The sequence below is a fragment of the Armigeres subalbatus genome, chromosome 3 (assembly GCF_024139115.2).
Source record: "Armigeres subalbatus isolate Guangzhou_Male chromosome 3, GZ_Asu_2, whole genome shotgun sequence".
Classification (NCBI taxonomy): domain Eukaryota; kingdom Metazoa; phylum Arthropoda; class Insecta; order Diptera; family Culicidae; genus Armigeres; species Armigeres subalbatus.
The window spans coordinates 304,771,668-304,792,495 of record NC_085141.1 but is presented as its reverse complement, the minus strand read 5'-3'; the positions used below and the strand labels follow the sequence as shown (position 1 = coordinate 304,792,495).

General features: G+C 41.4%; 1 protein-coding gene across 1 annotated transcript in view; it reads left to right on the top strand.

Annotated features, from left to right (window-relative positions):
* Positions 1-20,828, top strand: part of LOC134225076 (cell adhesion molecule Dscam2) — a 246,615-nt gene that overhangs the window by 144,366 nt on the left and 81,421 nt on the right. The window contains exons 8-10 of the mRNA XM_062704860.1: positions 9,366-9,802; positions 9,871-10,278; positions 10,342-10,503. Of these exons, the coding sequence (XP_062560844.1) occupies positions 9,366-9,802; positions 9,871-10,278; positions 10,342-10,503 (1,007 nt within the window). The remainder of the gene's footprint in view (positions 1-9,365; positions 9,803-9,870; positions 10,279-10,341; positions 10,504-20,828) is intronic.

Here is a 20,828-nt window from a genome sequence, read left to right as displayed (position 1 = left end):
AGTGGTAAATACATTAGTTTCTAACTTGAAATTAAGTTTTTCTGCATTCCTCTCGTATTTGAAATCATATCCATCATTAGGTAAACAAATATGACAGACTTGTAGGTAGATAATAATCCACGGCTACTAAGTTTTTGCTAAAACTTTTGTACACAGCAGATGTCAAATCCAATTCACCCCTTGGTAATTTATGGCTAGCCTAAAAAGCTGGATAACTATTACGCATATCTAGTCCACTGATTATATACGGGGGTAAATGCAGAGTAAGGATTGTCTTCATTATCCAATTACTCTCTTCGAAACACTACAGCGAATAGATGCTTAAGTTTTTGAACTTCGAGCAATTGTTATAAGGCAAAATTTAGATCCCTCAAAACACGTTATAACTTATGAAATACCAAAGGAAATACCTCATCAACAAATAAATTTAAAAATATATTATTTATGAGTATTACAAGTACTTAATGGATAATGGAAAATTCCTTGAGATTTTCAAGTTTTTCCAGGGTTTTGTGAGTAATTGTTATCTAAATCGAGCGTATGATCTTAACCTTCCCAACTAATACCAATCCTAAAAGATGCAGCGCATTTTGATTATCAGGCTTCTAGGCTTCTTGAGAAAGGTTCGGTAGAACTATTAGATTTCAAGTAGAGGTAACTAAAAGTTGAATAAGAAAGAACTTTGTATTCTTTCGGATAGATTTTAGAAACTCCGCATACTATTTAATTATCTAAACTCCTATTGTCGCTGCAGCAATGAAACCAGTGAAAATGTCTCAGTAGGCGTGAAACAGACCTACTGAGAGAAAAGATTTAATTTGTTTTTTTTTAACTAAATTGAAAATTAACGACCAATAAGTTGAATTGTGTTCTAGGTTCGAAGCAAATCAAAAAATCCTTTAAAAATTAGGATCGTGCTTCACATTCTATTTACGGCTAGCCCAGCACCTATGGTTTGCTGTACCTATCAAGGATTTTAGAAATCCTACGAGATTTCTAGATTTTTGTAACAGGGCCGAGTGTCGATGAACATCATTTGAAATATTTAAGTCGTCCATTACATTGATATCTGGTAGACCAACAATATCCAGCTTTCCACGCTCGCCATAACGGCGGATGCTATAAAGAACTTGACAAGAACTGCTTCCCGACACTGAACTGAAATTTCCGTCCTAGCAAACGCTGATTTTCTTCGTTGCCTATGACTTCCATTGTATTGTTTATTATTCAACAACAAATGAACTTACGCAAAAATCCAATTTTCAGTTTCTCTTAAAATATTACATTACTAACTAACTCTTATTAATTTTAGACATTGTTATGTAAAGAAGAAAACGATGGCCATGAATTGGCTCTGTAGGTTTCTTGTGAAACGATTTCACGGCGAAAAGAAAAAAATTAAACTACGGCTGTGTATGGAAAATTTACCTTCAGAGCGGCGAATATGTAGTGGCTGTAAAGCCCTGGACTGGACGGGTCAGATAACGTGTATGCGACTACACTTCGAAAACATCGACAGAAGAGTCAACTTTTAACATTTTCTTGTTCGTGTTGTATGCTTTTTGAACATTAGGTTAAATTGGATTGCGAATTGTTGAATGCTCGCTTCTTATTCGATCAATTACACGCTCCCTTCTCGAAGAACAGGTCCGATTCTCTCCGCGCACGAAATATGTTCTCATTCGACTCATCTTACCTAACTCAATTCGACTGATAAGCCTATTCATGGAGTATCCAGGATATTTGACAAACGTTAATTGAGGTTCTTGGTCCATCGTAAGACCAAAACCATAACATTTACATTATCATACAAATGGCCTGACTGATTCTGAAGCTTCTAATGGAAACATTCAATAAGCTATGGGTTGTACTAATTTAAAATTAGTTTAACACGAAACATGACGTATACGACTCTAGGATTTTTTTTTACGAATCGCACCATTTCATTTAATGTCTATGCAGTGTCAGAGTGTCAAATATGAACAAGATAAATAACATTCATAGATCAATTCCAATAGGTTTATGGCATTAGGGTCACTAAATGTTAACCGCTCTGACAGTAAATTTCCTATACACAGAACTAGTTCGACTTTTTTCGACTTGAAATCGTTCCACAAGAGATTCAAAAGGCCAATTCATGGCCATCGTTTTCTTCTGTATCCAACAATGCCTAAAATGAATAAGAGTTAGTTAGTAATGCAATACCTATTTTCAAAGAAACTGAAAATTAAGTTCTTGCGTAAATTCATTTGTCGTTGAATGATAAACAACACAATGGAAGTCATAGGCAACGAAGAAAATCAGCGTTTGCTTGGACGGAAATTTCAATTCAGTGTCGGGAAGCAGTTCTTGTCAAATTCTTTATAGCATCCGCCATTATGGCGAGCGTGGAAAGCTGGATACATCAGTTGAATCGAGCGAAAATGGTAAACTTTCTGTGTTATGAGTGTTAAAATAGAAAAGTTTGAAAAAAGTTAGCCCCCCCTAGAATTTTGCATTAGTTACGCCAATGCCAAAAATTATGTTTTCTCAGGGCAGTTATGGCGTAGGGTAAAACGTCCTATCGTTGTGGTATGCCCTAATGTTGCGGTAGTGTTAAAGTACTCCATTTTGGATATAATACCATTGAAAACAATTGTGGGTACACTAAAACTCTTCGGATTAACGACTAGAACAGCTTTTGTTTGACAAAATTCCGTTCAAAATGAAGAAAAATCAACATTTTTCGTTAAAAATTTGAATCCTTTGAGCCTATTATTGCGGTAGTGCTAAGGTCCTATTGTTGCGGTATCGCTCCCCATAAGAATTACATGCAATACCGCAACAATAGGACTGACCTTCAAAAAATATCGCAACGATAGGCAACTTCGTCCTATTATTGCGGTAGTTTGTTTTTATTGTGATAAAAACAAAACAACATAAGTACAGCAAAAATGACGTAATATTTACGAAACTATAGTTAACGAGCATCCTATTCAACTACTACAATGTGGAAATCGACCAACAGTTAATTTTTGAAGAATTTTTGTAATCAATTCGGTTTTGACACGGTGCTTAACCCCTCCATAATAGGTCGTTTTACCCTAAATAATAAAATTTCAGGGAATATATTTGATTTGGTGGTTCACGTGCCCCATCGTGCGCCAGCTCAACTCCGCCAGTAATTATACAAATTGGCGGAAAATCAGTTTTTTTTTCTTCAGATCAATTTTGGCGTATATCAAAATAACAAATAATATTTGATCTGGTGGGTCACGTGCCCCATCGTGCCCTAGCTTAACTCCGCCAGTGACTTTGTTATGACTAAGAGAAAACACGGCGTGATCAGTAGAACAATATTATCACACAAAAATGTGTATCGCTAAAATTTCAACTAGGGTAGGTGTACCAATTGTCGCCATACATAAGAACAACTGTTTTTTTTAAATAAGTAAAAGGCATGCGGGTCGACTTTATATATCAAGCGAAAGGTTTTACTTCCTGCTCCTTAGAACAGCTGTGAAAACCACAATAAAATTTGTTATAATCCTCAAAATTGATTAATCCATAATAGGAACGCATGCACCAGTTGTGGCACTATTCTTAATTTTGGTTCCTTATTTGGCAAATCCCATTGTTTTCTTATGGGACTGGCCAAATTGGGACCACTAGTGCCACAACTGGTGCAAAGGACGTTAAAAATTAAGCAAAATCAATTTTTACAATTATGCTTTGCTTGTTTTGGAGTAAATCAAAGGTGTTATCGTGTCATATGAATATGCTTTATCGATATGAACTTGGTTTGCGGTGATTTGATTGGTAATTTGGCATATAAAGCACTAGTGCGACAACTGGTGCTATAGCCACAACTGGTACACCTAGCCTACATGTAAATATAGTTTCTTCTCTTTTATTTCCTGGGTATTTAAAAAAATCTACCGAGGGGTTCCGAACAACTTTTTTTTTATTGTTTGAGCTCGAACCGATTTTTATCACATTTCCAAGAATATTATTATCGAACCATTTGTTCCTACCTTTGAATGCCAAGACCATGCTGGAGATAACTGAGTTTTATCTCCGATTCGGTCTAGGAAATTTTTAGGTTGTATATTTTCTTGGTATTCCTATGTGGGATGGCTATATAAAAATATTTTTGTTCTAAGGAGTTTTGACAAATATTAACGGGGCTAGGTGATTAGTAAAGCTTTTTATAATTGTATTGAAACCAATAGTACTGAACATAAGTCTTTTGAGAAGAAACTACATGCATAGGGCAGGAGTATGATTTTTGTTTATTGGTTAGCTATTCTGAACTGCAAGTCAATTTTGTTTTCGTTTGATTCATCGCTTTGGCATGATTTTTCTAAATAATAATCTAACAGCTTTTGTTAAACCTTCTCAAAGCTACCCTGGTTCTGATCGTCCAGGTTTTGTGTTTGCGTTTTATGTTAGTGGCATTTGCCATGACAATCAGAATCAGAACAATCAGCAATCAGAACAGATTTTATTGTATTTGTACTTCCATTTTGCCTTCATTGTGCACTTAGTATGTCTCATTTTTACGCTTATCTGGTTACCGTATATCAATTGCCATCTTATTTTCTATGAATAAGGTATTCAGGATTTTTAGGAACATGTAATAAACAAATAAGGTACAGTGGGGTAAGTGAAAAAACGCAAATATTTCGCTAATGAAGCACAGATTTATTCAATTTCATTTTACAATCATACAAGGCCATTCAAATCATTGTCTTGAATAAGTGAAACATGAAATAATGAACCAATTCAACAAGTTGTTTTGCGTGTCAATAAATACGAATATTTTTTTATGTTGGTTTTCATGACACATTCAAAATTAGTGCGTTGATAAGTTGGTTTTCTCTGTAGTTTTGAATTCCAGCCACAAAAATTTTGATATGAACATCACTAATTTTGAAAAAAATATGTTATGACTTTGCCTGCTTTTTACCACGAGTGGGGCAAATGAAAATTTTCCGACATTGAATGCATTTCTCTATTTTTTCAAACACAAATAATTCCTATTGAGCGTATATAAACAAATGATACAAATTTAAACTCATTCGAAGGCTTTTGGTAATTAGAGTGATACGTGGTAATACTAAATCAGGAACCGAAAGTGCAAAGCGTGTCAGTGTATAAAATAATATATATAAACAAATAAACTTCTCCTTCTTCGTTTGACATTAAATCACTGGAGCTTTGCCGCCTCATAGTTTAGTGCTCAATTAGCACTTACACAGTTCATACCATTTTTGCATTCGTATATCAATGCGTATTTGCATTCGTATATCTATGGAAAATTGTTGTTTAACATGATTAATCGTTTTGAACAATTTTGTGACACTAGAACTTATCCTTTAACGAAACAAAATTCAATTTTGGCATGTGTTGGGAAGAATTGGGTGTATATGTGCATAAACATGACGATGCAGAGCATAATCCCCATCCAAGCGTTTTTGCCTTTCTCGTACAACTAAGTTGTACCGAAAGGCTATCATTTCACTCCAAATTCGTACTTTTGATAGAAGTCTCGGAGGCCCATAGTGTTATATACCATTCGACTCAGCTCGATGAGCTGAACAAATGTCTGTCTGTCCGTGTGTGTGTGTGTGTATGTGTGTGTGTGTGCACAAAATGCCATAAAAAACATTAGCCAAATTTTCACATAGAAGCTCTTAGCCGATTTTCTTGCAACAAGTTGCATCCGGCAGAGACTAAAACGCTGTTGATCACTATTGAATTTCATAATAATTGTAAATTGCAAAAAATAGATAATATTAAAATAGTGATGAGACATAATTACATAGAACAATAATGTGTTATGAAAAATGCCTTGCATCTATGAATATTTTGTATCCGTTTCCTTGCTCCGTGTTTATCCGTGGCTTGCTCCCATTACGAGTTTCATCGTACTATAAAGATGCTCGTGTTGCGCGCATTTAGGCGTAAGTATGCTCTTCGTTCAGTTTCATAGTACTATGAAATTGTCCGAAAGTCAAAATTCGAACATAGGAAATTCAAGAAACTTTTGGCAGCGCCATCTGTCGTCTACTAGTGTAAATTTTCTATCATAACATTAGACGGTGTAACTGTTTTGCCTTTCTTGTACATCATCGAGGTGTAAGCGTAAAGGCTACATTTATTACCTTTTTGCGCGAGAAAGGCACCATCACCGCTAGGTGGATTAATATGGTTTTTTTTTATTCCTTTCTTTATTTGTTGGGCATTCTGTGTTACTTAACCGCTACTGTGCCGAGATCTACTGTGGTATTCTGCTGAACAGAATCCTATTGAATCTATTTTTAGATTTCCATTACCATTATTGTTGTCGTTGCCAGTCCATCTAATCGTGAGTCCATTGTGTCCGTTTGTCCATGTCGTGCATCCAATGTTCGTTGCATTGTTCAGTTGCCATTAAGCCGGGTTCGTTGGAGGAATGCCTCCGAGAAGAACAAGCTGTCAGTCGTCATCAGGCAACCGTGACGGTAAGACGCGTTCCCCAATACGCTACCGCAGCGGTTCTCAACCTGGGGTACATGTACCCCTGGGGGTACCTTCGCTTATGTCAGGGGGTACCTCGGACAAAAATGCGTAATGGCGGATGTATTACAATTCTAAAAAAAATATTGATGAAATTTTGATAATTGTACGATTTTTTATTTCAAAACTTTGTATCGTACATAATATGCACGACGATCTAAAAAATCAAAGCCTATTGAATCCTGCCCACCACAACCCGCACAGTGTATGAAGAGCTCTGGGACAAAACATCAAAAAAATAGAAAGAAAATGTTGAAAAATATATTAAGAATCTGTTTCTGAATTGAAATCTTGAATTTAAAGTTTTAAAGGTTCATTTGAGAGACATAAGGCTTTTTTTTAATCTTGCAAGAGGCTGGAATCCTCCTTCTATGCGTCTCAAAAGGCTCCTTACAAGAGTCTCGGAAGCCTTGAAAAGAGTCTTGAGTCTCGAAGCTCTGAAGCTGTTTTTTCAAGAGGCTCTGAAGTCTTTTTTCAAGAGGCTCGGATGCGTCCTTTTAAGAGGCTCGGAAGCCTCCTATCAAAAGATGCGGATTTCTCCTTTTCAAGAGGCTCGGAAGCCTCCTTTTCAAGAGGCTCGGAAGCCTCCTTTCAAGAGGCTCGGAAGCCTCCTTTCAAGAGGCTCGGAAGCCTCCTTTCAAGAGGCTCGGAAGCCTCCTTTCAAGAGGCTCGGAAGCCTCCTTTCAAGAGCCTTCCTCGGAAGCCTCCGTCCAAGAGACTCGGAAGCTCGGAAGCCTCCTTCCAAAAGGCCTGGAAGCCTTCATTCAAGAGGCTCGGAAGCCTGCTTTCAAGAGGCTTGGAAGCCTCCTTTCAAGAGGCTTGGAAACCTTCTTTCAAGAGGCTCAGAAGCCTTCTTTAGAGAGGCTCGGAAGTTTCCTTTTAAGAGCCTCAAATAGTCCTGAATGTCTTGTAGGAAGCTTGATGTATAAATTGAACTTGAATAAGAAAGTTTCCCGGGATAACGAAAGTTTCAGATAACTTTATGGAGAGCCATAGACATTCAGATAATTTTCAGGTCCTTTTTTCATGTATCTTATTTTCATTTATACTGATAAAATAGGGGGTACCTCAATGAATTGAAAAGTTTGAAGGGGTACCTCTCGAGAAAAAGGTTGAGAACCGTTGCGTTACCGCATGGGCTGCACATCCGGCGACTGACGAGGGTTTGGTGGAGGGGCTGCGAATCGAACCCATGACCATTCGCTTGTAAGGCGAACGTGTAGCCAACTACGCAACGGGACCCCCTTCCATCCAAGCGTTTCTTAGTTGTTTACAGGGAATAATATAAATTTATCGAGTTCGGCTTCGTCATGCACTTTGACGCTTGAACTTCAATATTCAAGTTATTTAGACTATAATTTGGTAATATTGGATAACCCCTTAGTTTTTACATGATGATTGGAGTAGAAACAATTCCAGCCATTTCATTTTAGGGGACGTGATAAATAATTGATGGTTTTCCAACTAAAAAATCCGTTTCAAGGAGAAAAAAAAAGTTGTTCGGGAACCCTCGGTAGATTTTTTTCTAAAAGTCACGAAATGAAAGCTGAAGACCTTTTATTCACGTAGTGAAACTTTAGGCGATGCTCATTTTTTGTGTCATAAAGGTCCCCTGTACACACGTCGTGTATAAAAATCAGTAGTCACTATTCTAGTGATTCATTCGTGGTTCAAATCTGCTAAAAACAGAAATGAGCGGTAGCACAGTTTATCAAGTCTTTGAAACTCAACTGTTATAAAAAATGAATCTAGACCAGCTGCTATAAAAATGAATGTTTCAGATTCATATTCAAACTGACAGCCTCGAACAATATGAATCACTGCTGATTTTACTCTAACTGGTAGTGTATTTATCAATGTTTCGCCAAATAATGAATTTTCCTAAAGCTTTATGTATAATTAGATTTTGTTTTCGCAATTTGAACAGAACATGAGGGGCATGCATATTCTTATAAAAAAAACCTTGGTTTTAGTTCATGCTTTTTCTCATTACGATTTGGCCACGTCTAGCAAAAGTCAGCTTTCCATTTGTGCAGCATGGTTAACAATGAATGAAACGAAATGAATGCCTACCTTATATCAGTATATTAAGTAGGGGAACAGACGGCTTTGGCAGGTTTTGTTCTATTATTGGCAGGGGGTTTTTGTCGACCGAATTTTATGAAATTTGGCCACAATATTCGTTGATATGCAAAGAATGTTTGGGCCAAATTTGAGCATAATCAGTCATAAAAACCCCCTGACAATAATAGAACAAAACCTGCCAAAGCCGTCATTACCCCTAGAGAATAAATTAATTTTTATTATTTTATCATTACAATAATACTTGATTGTTCGACAAAATATTATAATGAGTAAAGGACTCAGATAAAAGTTTTGGATTAAAGATGTGTTCATCTTTTTCTTTTATTTGGTTAAGTCGTGTATTTTGTACGCAGCCCAATGATATAAGCTTTCTTTCATAACCATACATAGTTTCTGATAAAATGCATCTTAAAAAGTCAAATTCCGTAAAGAATTGAAATATTTTCAACGTTATTAATGATAGTATAATTGGAAAAATTTAAATTTATTATTATTTAATTTCGTTTCATTCATTGTAAGGTAAGATGTATTAAGGGATGTACTGCTATTAAGCTGATTTAAAGCTTTTACACAATCAACCACGTTATCCATGAACTAGTGTGTCAACGTGTATCATTACCTTCCTGTATTCGTCTTGCTTTTCATCTCTGCTTCATTCGCTACACATTGACTCAATAGTTAGAAATGGGAACTCAACATTTAGCTCCAAAATGACCTCCATCCCCAATCTTCCCTTCCAGGTGGTACAAATACATCGAAGGAACGACCCGCAAGCAAGCCGTGGTGCTGAACGACCGCGTCAAGCAAGTTTCCGGCACGCTGATCATCAAGGATGCCGTGGTGGACGATTCCGGAAAGTATCTGTGCGTGGTGAACAACTCGGTCGGCGGTGAAAGCGTTGAAACCGTACTGACGGTGACGGCTCCACTAACGGCCAAGATCGAACCCCGTACCCAAACGGTGGACTTTGGACGCCCGGCCGTGTTCACGTGCAAGTTCTCCGGCAATCCGATCAAAACCGTCAGCTGGACCAAGGATGGCAAGGCGCTGGGACACAGCGATGCCGTACTGCGGATAGAATCGGTCAAGAAGGAAGACAAGGGCATGTACCAGTGCTTTATCCGAAACGATCAGGAAAGTGCACAGGCCAGCGCCGAGCTGAAATTGGGAGGACGATGTGAGTTTTGCATGGAGGAGATGGCGGGTTGTAGAAATTCAAAAGTAATAACATTTCGTATTTCACAGTTGATCCACCGGTGATTCGTGAGGCATTCCCCGAGGAAACCCGGCACCCAGGACCGTCCGTATTTCTGAAGTGTATCGCAGGGGGCAACCCGACGCCGGAAATTTCCTGGGAACTGGATGGAAAGAAAATCACCAACAGCGATCGGTACCAGGTCGGACAGTACGTCACGGTCAACGGGGATGTTGTTTCGCACTTGAATATCACGTCGCTGCATTCCAACGATGGCGGTCTGTACAAGTGTATTGCCAGCAGTAAGGTTGGTGTGGCGGAGCACTCGGCCAAGTTGAATGTGTACGGTTTGCCCTACGTGAGAACCATGGAGAAGAAATCGATTGTGGCTGGCGAGACGCTGATCGTGACGTGCCCGGTTGCTGGATATCCGATCGATTCGATTGTTTGGGAGAGAGGTGAGGATTTTTTTTTTGGATTTGGGATTCGTTCATTGGATACTGATTGTGTTTTGCTTTTAGATAACCGACAGTTGCCGATCAACCGGAAGCAGAAGGTATTCCCGAACGGAACGCTCATCATCGAAAATGTGGAACGAAATTCCGATCAGGCCACGTATACCTGCGTTGCAAAGAACTCGGAAGGCTACACCGCACGGGGGACACTGGAAGTTGCTGTTATGGGTAAGTGACGATGTTTTATTTCGCATTTTTTTGGGGGTTTGGATTATGATGAATGTTATGACAACTTTGCTTTTGGATATAGATTTTTTGAATATTCCTAACGATTTGTCGAAGAATATTAATTATTTTGTATACAGTCAACAATTTTCAAGTGGCTGTTATTTCTTTTCAAAAATAGTTCATGCCCGTTCGATCCAGAGAACCAAATTTGATACACTTTAAACAATTATTCAATTCCGGGTCATTGAAGAAATCTTTGGAGTATGGCCTTAAAGTCTATAAGCATAACCAAAGGGCTGTCTCTTTTTCAAAAATGGTTAATGCCCTTTTTGAACCATGTAGAACCAAACTGGATACACTTTCGACAATTTTTCTATTCCAGTCATCAAAAAAAATGTAGACCTTAAAGTCTGCACGTGTAACCAAAGCGCTGTTATCTCTATTTAATAATGGTGGATGTCCATTGAACCAAAATGGAAACGCTTCAAATAACTGTTCCATTTCAATTGTCACTCAAGAATTCCCTGGAGTATAGGCCCTAAGGTCTGCGCGCGTAATCAAAGAGCTGTTATTTCTTTTTAAACATTGTGGATGCCCTTTTTGATCTTTAGAACAAAATCATATACCTACGCCTTCAACAATTGTTCTATTTCGGGTTATTCAAAAATTCTCGGGAGTGTTGTAAGTCTTAATTCGTTTCGGTCAATCCGGCCGGATTTATTAGGGGGATCCTGGGTCAGGTGCAGTCAAAAACGGGTTATTTTTTAAACTATTGGTAAATGAGCGAAAGTGCCCGGAATGTTAATGCAAACGTGCTCAATCATTATTGATCAGTATCAGAAGCCGGTTGTGGCACAATTGGATCACCGATTGGAGCATGATTCCAGATGTTCCGGGAACCTGATCCCCTAGGGTAGTGGACTCTTTTCGCTTGGGGAGGGGACTCTTTTTGCTTGTCTTCCAAAATCATATAGTTTGATATGTCGCAGGATGGGTTTCGAAGCTAATCGAAATTTGTCCACTTCCTTGAGGGAACTAGGCTCCCAGGAACACTTCCGGACGTAACCAATGTATCCAAAAACTCTCGAAAAATCATCTATTGAGCTCGTCTTTAAAATAATGAAGTTTGATATGTCGCAAGATAGGTTTCCTAACTAACCGAAACTTTTCTACTTCCCTGAGGGAACCAGGTTCTCGGGAACACTTCCAGATGTGAGCAATGTGTCTAAAAAGTCTCAAAAAATCGTCTATTGAGCATGTCTTTCAAAATCATGAAGTTTGATATGTCGCAAGACTGGGTTTTACACCAATTGAAAAGTGTCCACTACCCTAGGAGACCAGGTTCCCGGAATCATGTTCTAATCGGTGATCCATTTGTGCCAAAACTGACTTCTGATACTAGTCAATAATGATTGAGCACTTTTGCATTAATGTTTTGGTCAATTTAGCTCATTTATCATTGTTTAAAAAAAATAACCCATTTTTGGCTGCACCTGACCCAGCCAACAGTGCTAAAAAACTCACACTTTCGGTGTTTGGGTCATTTTGACCCGGATTTGAGTTAACAATATCTCCAACATTTCTCAGCGAATGTACATGTTTATTGTTTATATACTCAAAATAATCGGCAACAATATTTCGAAACTGACCTAAGACTGATGATTGGCCACATTTCGTAATTGGCCACACAATTCGTAATCGACGATGGAAGGACCGACAGTTGGTCACTTTTGTATGGACAAAAATTTCATAATAATAGGTACCGAGCAACATCGATTTTATCATTGTTTTTTTTCACGAAATCAATCCAAATCATTCAGGAGTTCAGACCTAAAGAGTCTACCACGTCAACTACCCTCGGTACAAAACCAATAGCTCCGCTATGTATCCATATAAGTCCTTAGAGGCTATGCGTATGATTTGCGATTTAGATATGTCTAATTGGATGTTCTAAGCTATCCAAATCGTTCTGGAGTTTAGACCTTAAGGATCTACTACGTCAACTACCATCGGAACAAAACCAATAGCACCACATTGTGTCCGTATAGGTCCTTAGAGACTTGGCGTATGATATGTGAATCTATGTCCAAATCGTATATTCTAAACTGCATTGCAATGTTAATGAAACATTGATCACAATTCGAACGTTTATGACATCTTGATGCAACTTTTTCGTGCTTTGATGTTTTTCTAATGCTTTTAATGAAACTGAATAGAAACAAGGTGTTTTGTGCTGGTGCTTAGAGGCCATGCGTATGATTTACGATCTTTAAATGTTCAAATTAGATTTTCAAAGTTCTTCAAATCATTCTGGAGCTCAGAACTACAGCTCTACCACGTCAAATACGCTTGGTCCAAACAAAAGGATAATCATTTATGTACATATTGGTCCTCAGAGGTCATGCGCATGATTTACGATTCATCTACGTTCAAATTGGATTTTTTTAGAACTCCAAATAATTTTGGAGTTAGAATCAATAGGTCTCAGTTCTTGCAAAGTTAATAGTTTTTTTTTTTTTTTTTTTAATTCTTTATTAAAGTGTTTTTTTAATTTTAAAATTAAGTTCAACACTAATACAAAGTTAATAGCCTTTATTCCGGGTATCGACCAAACGGACAGGTAATTAATTACTATGTCTGAAACTTGATTCGAAAAATGTATTGGAGGGTGACCACTTGCTTCGGTGGGGTTTGATTCCACGTACCCAATACGCAGAACAGGTGCTTTCCTTACTAATCTACGAAGGTCATCCGTCGTGGATCCACATGTTCAATCACTTATCGTGCAACTTCGATGTCACCCCTTCATATCCATATTAGCCTCTAGAGACCATGCGTGGAGACTGATCTGGAGAAAATATAACATCCAATTTTAATATATCTAAATCGTAAGTTACACGAATAGCTTCCAAGGGCCTATATAGACACAATCGATTGCTATTGATGATGTGGATTTGAACTTCGGAATAATTTGTTGCACCAATAATATTGGATTTGGATATCTAAATCATACTCATGGAATCTAGATAACTATATTAATACAAGTTCTGAATCTAGTTTAGTTAACTTTTAGCATCCGGTTTAGATATATCTAGAACAGCGGTTCTCAACCTTTTTCTTGAGAGGTACCCTTTCGAACTTTTTGCATTAGTAGAGGTACCTCTCGAATCCTTTTGAAAAATAATTCCGAAGCCTTCGAAGGGAAGCTCCTTTCAGTTTTTGAATCCCTTTAAAGTAGGTTCCCGCGCCTCTTGATTAAATCTAACCTCTTGAAAAGAGGCTTCCGAGCCTCTCGCAAAGAGGCTTCCGAGCCTTTCGCAAAGAGGCTTCCGAGCCTCTCGAAAAGAGGCTTCTGAGCCTCTTGGAAAAAGGCTTCAGAGCCTCTTGAAAGGAGGCATCTGAGCCTCTTGAAAGGAAGCATCCGAGCCTTTTAAATGGAGCCTTACGAGCTTCTTGACAGGAGGCAACCTAACCACTTGAAAGAAAGCAACTTAACCTCTTGAAAGGAGACTTCCAAACCTCTTGAAAAGAGGCTTCCGAGCCTTTCGCAAAGAGGCTTCCGAGCCTCGAGCCTCTTGAAAGGAGGCTTCCGGGCCTCTTGAAAGGAGGCTTCCGAGCCGCTTGAAAGGAGGCTTCCGGGCCTCTTGAAAGGAGGCTTCCGGGCCTCTTGAAAGGAGGCTTCCGGGCCTCTTGAAAGGAGGCTTCCGGGCCTCTTGAAAGGAGGCTTCCGGGCCTCTTGAAAGGAGGCTTCCGGGCCTCTTGAAAGGAGGCTTCCGGGCCTCTTGAAAGGAGGCTTCCGGGCCTCTTGAAAGGAGGCTTCCGGGCCTCTTGAAAGGAGGCTTCCGGGCCTCGTGAAAGGAGGCTCCCGGGCCTCTTGAAAGGAGGCTTCCGGGCCTCTTGAAAGGAGGCTTGGGCCTCTTGAAAGGAGGCTTCCGGGCCTCATGAAAGGAGGCTTGGGCCTCATGAAAGGAGGCTTCCGGGCCTCTTGAAAGGAGGCTTCGGGCCTCTTGAAAGGAGGCTTCCGGGCCTCTTGAAAGGAGGCTTCCGGGCCTCTTGAAAGGAGGCTTCCGGGCCTCTTGAAAGGAGGCTTCCGGGCCTCTTGAAAGGAGGTTTCCGGGCCTCATGAAAGGAGGCTTCCGGGCTTCTTGAAAGGAGGCTTTTGGGCCCCTTGAAAGGAGCCTTCCGAGCCTCTTGAAAGGAGCCTTCCGAGCCTCTTGAAAGGAGGCTTTCGGGCCTCTTGAAAGGAGGCTTCCGGGCCTCTTGAAAGGAGGCTTCCGGGCCTCTTGAAAGGAGGCTTCCGGGCCTCTTGAAAGGAGGCTTCCGGGCCTCTTGAAAGGAGGCTTCCGAGCCTCTCGAAAGGAGGCTTCCGAGCCTCTTGAAAGGAGGCTTCCGAGCCTCTTGAAAGGAGGCTTCCGGGCCTCTTGAAAGGAGGCTTCCGGGCCTCGTGAAAGGAGGCTTCCGGGCCTCGTGAAAGGAGGCTTCCGGGCCTCGTGAAAGGAGGCTTCCGGGCCTCGTGAAAGGAGGCTTCCGGGCCTCGTGAAAGGAGGCTTCCGGGCCTCTTGAAAGGAGGCTTCCGGGCCTCTTGAAAGGAGGCTTCCGGGCCTCGTGAAAGGAGGCTTCCGAGCCTCTTTAAAGGAGGCTTCCGAGCTTCTTGAAAGGAGACTTGCGAGCCTCTTGAAAGGAGGCTTCCGAGCCTCTTGAAGGGAGGCTTCTGAACCTCTTGAAAGGAGGCTTCCGAGCCTCTTGAAAGAATCTTGAAAAAAGGCTTTCGAGCCTCTAGAAAAAGAGCCTTTTGAGCCTCTAGAAAAAAAATCTTTTAAGCTTCTTGAAAGAAGGCTTCTGAGCTTCTTGAAAGCGACTTCCGAGGCTTCGGCACCACTTGGAAGGAGGCTTTTGAGCCTTTTGGAAGAAGGCTTCTGAGCTTCTTGAAAGGAATCAACCTAACCACTTGAAAGGAGGCTTCCGAGCCTCCTGAAAGGAGGCTTACGAGCCTCTTGAAAGGAGGCCTTCGAGCTGCTTGGAAAAGGGGTTCCGAGAAGCGTAGAAAGATGCTTCTAATCCTCTTGCAACCAGGCAAACGAGCTTTAGTGAAAAACAAAAATCATTTTGTTCATTCGACGTTTTGTTCATTTGATTTTTTGTTCCGCAGCCCTTCATACGTTGTGCTGATTGTGGAAGGCAGGATTCAATTGGGATTTATTGATCGCATTGCATATTATGTACAATATATATTTTTTTGAAATAAAAAATACACAATTATCAAAACCACAATAATCAAAAGCCCTCTTCCAAGCAGCTCGAAGGCCTCCTTTCAAGAGGCTCGGAAGCCTCCTGGGCACTTCAGAAGCCTCCTTTCAAGTGGTTAGGTTGATTCCTTTCAAGAAGCTCAGAAGCCTCCTTCCAAGTGGCTCAAAAGCCTCCTTCCAAGAGGTCCCGAAGCCTCTTTCCAAGAGGCTCGGAAGGCTCCTTTCAAAAGGCTCGGAAGTCGCTTTCAAGAGGCTCAGAAGCCTCCTTTCAAGAGGCTCGGAAGCCTCCTTTCAAGAGGCTCGGAAGCCTTCATGTACCCCAGGTTGAGAACCGCTGATCTAGAACATAAATCATACGCATGGTCTCCAAGGACATATATGGACAGAACGTGATGCAATTGATTTTGTACCAAGCGTATTGCTAAGTTAAATCCGGGTCAATATGAGTTTTTTTTATGCTCTTCAGGAACGTCCTACAAAGTAGGTCAACGTTTGGGAACATAGATTTCCACGAATTAGGAAAAGTCAAACAGTTTCAAACCTTCACATTGTTGCTTTAAAAAGTTATTGCAATTTGAAAGTGCGGTTCGGGTTATATTGACCCGAACGCGTTAGGAAGGTTGTTAAGTCCGACTGGATTGACACCATGGTCAAATCAAGTCATGTACCAAAAAATAGACATGATGTCGTATTCGGACATAATTTTGATTTCTAGGTCAGACCGAAACGGGTTAATGTCTACACGGATATACAAAGGGCTGTTATCTATATTTAAAAGTGGTTCAGACCATTTGTAATCCACAGAACCACATTTGATATGCCCTCAAACATTGTTCCATCCTAATAGCTAATAGATCTCTTTCTGAATGTATCGAACTAAAGGCCTATACTTCAAGGAACTCTTTGATGATCTGGAAAAAAACTTGACATGCCTTGTCCAATTTGATTCATGAATCGCTAGGAATATTGATATGTTGTTCTAGAAGGCTGCTTTTTATTTTAGGTTTGTCTCAATTAGCGTACCCCCAACTTGGAAGCGCTAGAAACTAATGAAACCACAATTAGCAAATGTTTACTGTACTCTATTCGGCAATGTGAAGTGAAGTCTACAACAGAGTTCCATAGCGCTGAACTAAATTTAAAAAAATGTTCTCATAGGCAAAAACTTCCATATCCATAATGGTAGAGTAGAATTTCCAGTAACCGTTCATCACAATCCATACCTCTATTAGTTGATAAGAACCTTAGAATGCGGTCGAATACGAGTTAATACGAAAACACGCGCCGCGCTCGACCAATTCTCCGTCGAATCGTCGTAACGTCAATCGCACAGTGCTACCGCAGATTGTGCCGTTTAGCTTCGGCGAAGAGCAAGTCAACCAGTACGATATGGTATCGACGATGTGTACAGTGAACAAAGGCGATATGCCAATCGATATAAGTTGGGAGTTTACGTCCTCCCTGCTGGAACCTCGCACAACCCGAAAGCTCTACACAAACGACGGTATACTGCTGAGCCGGGGTAGCACCCGTATTAGCACTCTTAGCATCGACTCGGTGCGGGACCGTCACAGCGGAAACTATACCTGCCGGGCCAAGAATCAAGCCGGCGCGGTTGAATACACTGCGCTCCTATCCGTGAAGGGTGATTTCCACTATAGTTCGCTTGTTTACAATCCTGCTCCACCCGTACTCTTGTTCCGAAGTATTATTTAAACCCGTTTTCGCACGTAGTTCTCCCGCAAATCGTTCCCTTCGACTTCGGCGAGGAGTCCATCAATGCCATGGATATGGTTTCGGCGTATTGTACCGTAAATAAGGGCGATCTACCGATGCAGATTCGCTGGAGTAGGAACAACCAACCGATCGATGGTAGCAGCGAGGGGATCTCCGTGAGTCGAACGAATCAACGCATCAGCGTGTTGAGTATTGAGTCCGTCCGGGATATCCACAGTGGAAACTACACCTGTACGGCAGAGAACAAGGCTGGACGTACTCAGCACATGGCAACGCTGTTTGTCAACGGTTAGATTATTTTTGTTGTAGATTCTATAGAGCGTTTTCCTTTGTCCTATCAAGTTCCTCCCCAGATTGTTCCGTTCGATTTCGGAGAAGATGCTGTATTTGCTATGGATATGGTGTCCGCTACCTGTACGGTAAATAAAGGTGATCTACCAATCGAAATAACGTGGCTCCAAAATGGAAGAAGGGTCTACTCAAACGATGGGATATCAATCAATAGGCCGAATCAACGACTTAGTACCCTCAGTATAGAATCCGTACGTGGCAGGCACAGTGGAAACTATACCTGCCTAGCGAAAAATCACGCAGGAAGTGTAGCATTCATAGCATCGTTACTTGTAAATGGTTAGATTCTAGTATTTCAAGTACAATTAACAATTTCCCATTACCCTAGTCCTTCCGCAAATAGTCCCGTTCGATTTCGGTCACGAAGACATTTTCGCACTGGACACAGTCTCAGCGTCCTGTACGGTTAGCAAGGGAGATATTCCAGTCGATGTATATTGGCTGTTCAATGGGGTTCGCCTGGGGTCAACCGATGGAATCCTGATCAATCGACAGACGCAGAAAACGAGCTTCCTTACCATTGAGTCCGTGCGGGATTGGCACAGTGGAAACTACAGCTGTGTGGCGGAAAACCGTGCCGGCCAGACCAATCACACCGCGGAATTGTTTGTTAACGGTTAGATCGATTTAAAGCTTTTGTTTTTTGTTTTGAACCTCCTCTTCAATAGTCCTACCCCAAATCCTTCCGTTCGACTTCGGCAGCGATACGATCTTCTCCAACGATATGGTGACCTCGTCCTGTACGGTCAACAAAGGTGACTTCCCGATCGACATCTACTGGAAGCTCAACGGTAGACGGATTGCGTCCGAAGGTGGCATTACGATCAGTAGAACCAACCAACGAATGAGCGTGCTGACGATAGATTCGGTTCGCGATCGCGATACCGGAAACTACACCTGCGTTGCGCAGAACAAAGCCGGTCACGTCGAGCAGTCGGCCACACTGGCTGTGAATGGTTAGATTGGCGTTTAGATGTTCATTCGTATTTCTTTCTTTGTTTTGTATCCCCTATCCTGCCTCCAGTTCTGCCCCACATAACCCCATTCGACTTTGGCAGCGAATCGATCAATGCTATGGATACGGTTTCGGCGTATTGTACGGTTAGCAAAGGTGATCTCCCGATGAAGATCGTGTGGTACACGAACGGGCGTCGACTGTTTACGAGAGACGGGATTTCAATCAACCGGCTGAATCAACGACTGAGCGTAGTGAGCATCGAATCGGTTCGAGATCGACACAGTGGAAACTATACTTGCGCTGTAACGAACTCTGCAGGAAGTGTTCGACAATCGGCTGAATTACTGGTCAATGGTTAGAAATGGTATTGAATTGCTTTTTTTATGACCTTCCCTTCCCTAAGTCCAACCTTCGGTGTTTCCATTCGACTTCGGGACGGATCCTGTCGATCTCATGAATACGGTATCGATCAACTGTGTCGTGTCCAAGGGCGATACGCCGATTATGATTGAGTGGCTGTTCAACGGTTTGAGAATTACTTCAAATGATGGTGTGCTAATTTCAAAAACTGGACAAAAAATCAGTCTGATGTCTATAGAATCTGTTCAACCGAGACATGCGGGAAACTACACCTGTGTTGCTCGTAATAAGGCAGGAGAGTCACAACACACGGCAGAACTTCAGGTTATTGGTAATTAGTAACGAAGCAAATGTTCTATTTTTCGTTTGTAATTCCCTTCAAAATAGTATTATTCATCTCTATCCTTCGTTCCCGTAACCTTCCTTCCTAGTTCTCCCGGTCATTATGCCATTCGAGTTTGGCGAAGAACCGTTCGATCTCTTCAGTACCACCATGATCAGCTGCGCGGTAACAAAAGGCGATCTTCCAATCGATGTTAGTTGGTTGTTCAATGACGTAGAAATATTGAACTCACTAAACGGTATTACAATCACAAAGAGTGGTCAACGCATCAGTATGTTGACCATAGATTCGGTCCAACCAGCCCATGCCGGCAATTACAGCTGTGTGGCTCGCAACAGGGCAGGCGAAGCCCAACATTCGTCACAGCTGAAAGTTATCGGTAACTTTATTATTTTATCAACTCCCCCTTTTCTCATCCTTCCATTCCGCACACACTTCTGCGTCAAGTCCTTCCGCTGATTTTCCCCTTCGACTTCGGTGAGGATCCCGTCGACACGATGGATACGGTTTCCGCGAACTGCGTCATCTCCAAGGGCGACGTACCGATCGAAATCAGGTGGCTGTTCAACGGCCTCCGGTTGACGTCCAATGACGGGATTACCGTCAGTAAGATGGGAGCAAAGATGAGTACCTTGTACATCGAGTCCATTAGGCCGCGACATGCGGGAAACTATAGCTGCGTAGCGCGGAATAAGGCAGGTCACGTGGAGCACAGTTCGGAGCTGAAAGTGATCGGTAACTCGGGGTGTTTGGTGTGGTCTTCGTTGGAATGTCGCGCTTCGCTTCGATGCTTTGTAAATATGATGCGAAAGCTTGGATAATCAATTTGTGTAAATCTACTCTTTAATCCAGTTCCACCAATCATTTTCCCGTTCGACTTTGGGGAGGAACCCGTGGATACGCTCAGCATGGCGACTATCAATTGTGCGGTTACCAAAGGTGATACGCCGATTTCCTTGAGTTGGTTGTTCAACGGTGAACCGGTTCAAAGTGGGTACGAAGGGGTCGTTGTAACGAAAAGTGGTCAACGCATTAGTATGTTGGCGATTGAGGCAGTAAGATCGGAACATGCTGGCAACTACAGCTGTATTGCTCGAAATCGTGCTGGCGAAGTACGGCATTCGTCTGAGCTACGAGTGATCGGTACTTGCAGATTTTTGTCTTAACTTTTTTTTTGTATTTCCCAATCCTCTAACTCCAAACGCCCGCACAGCCAGTCCTCAGATAATGCCCTTCGAGTTTGGGGAGGATCCTTATGATTCGTCGAGTACAGTATCGGTTCAGTGTGTGATAAGCAAGGGAGACACTCCGATTGATATCGGTTGGTTAT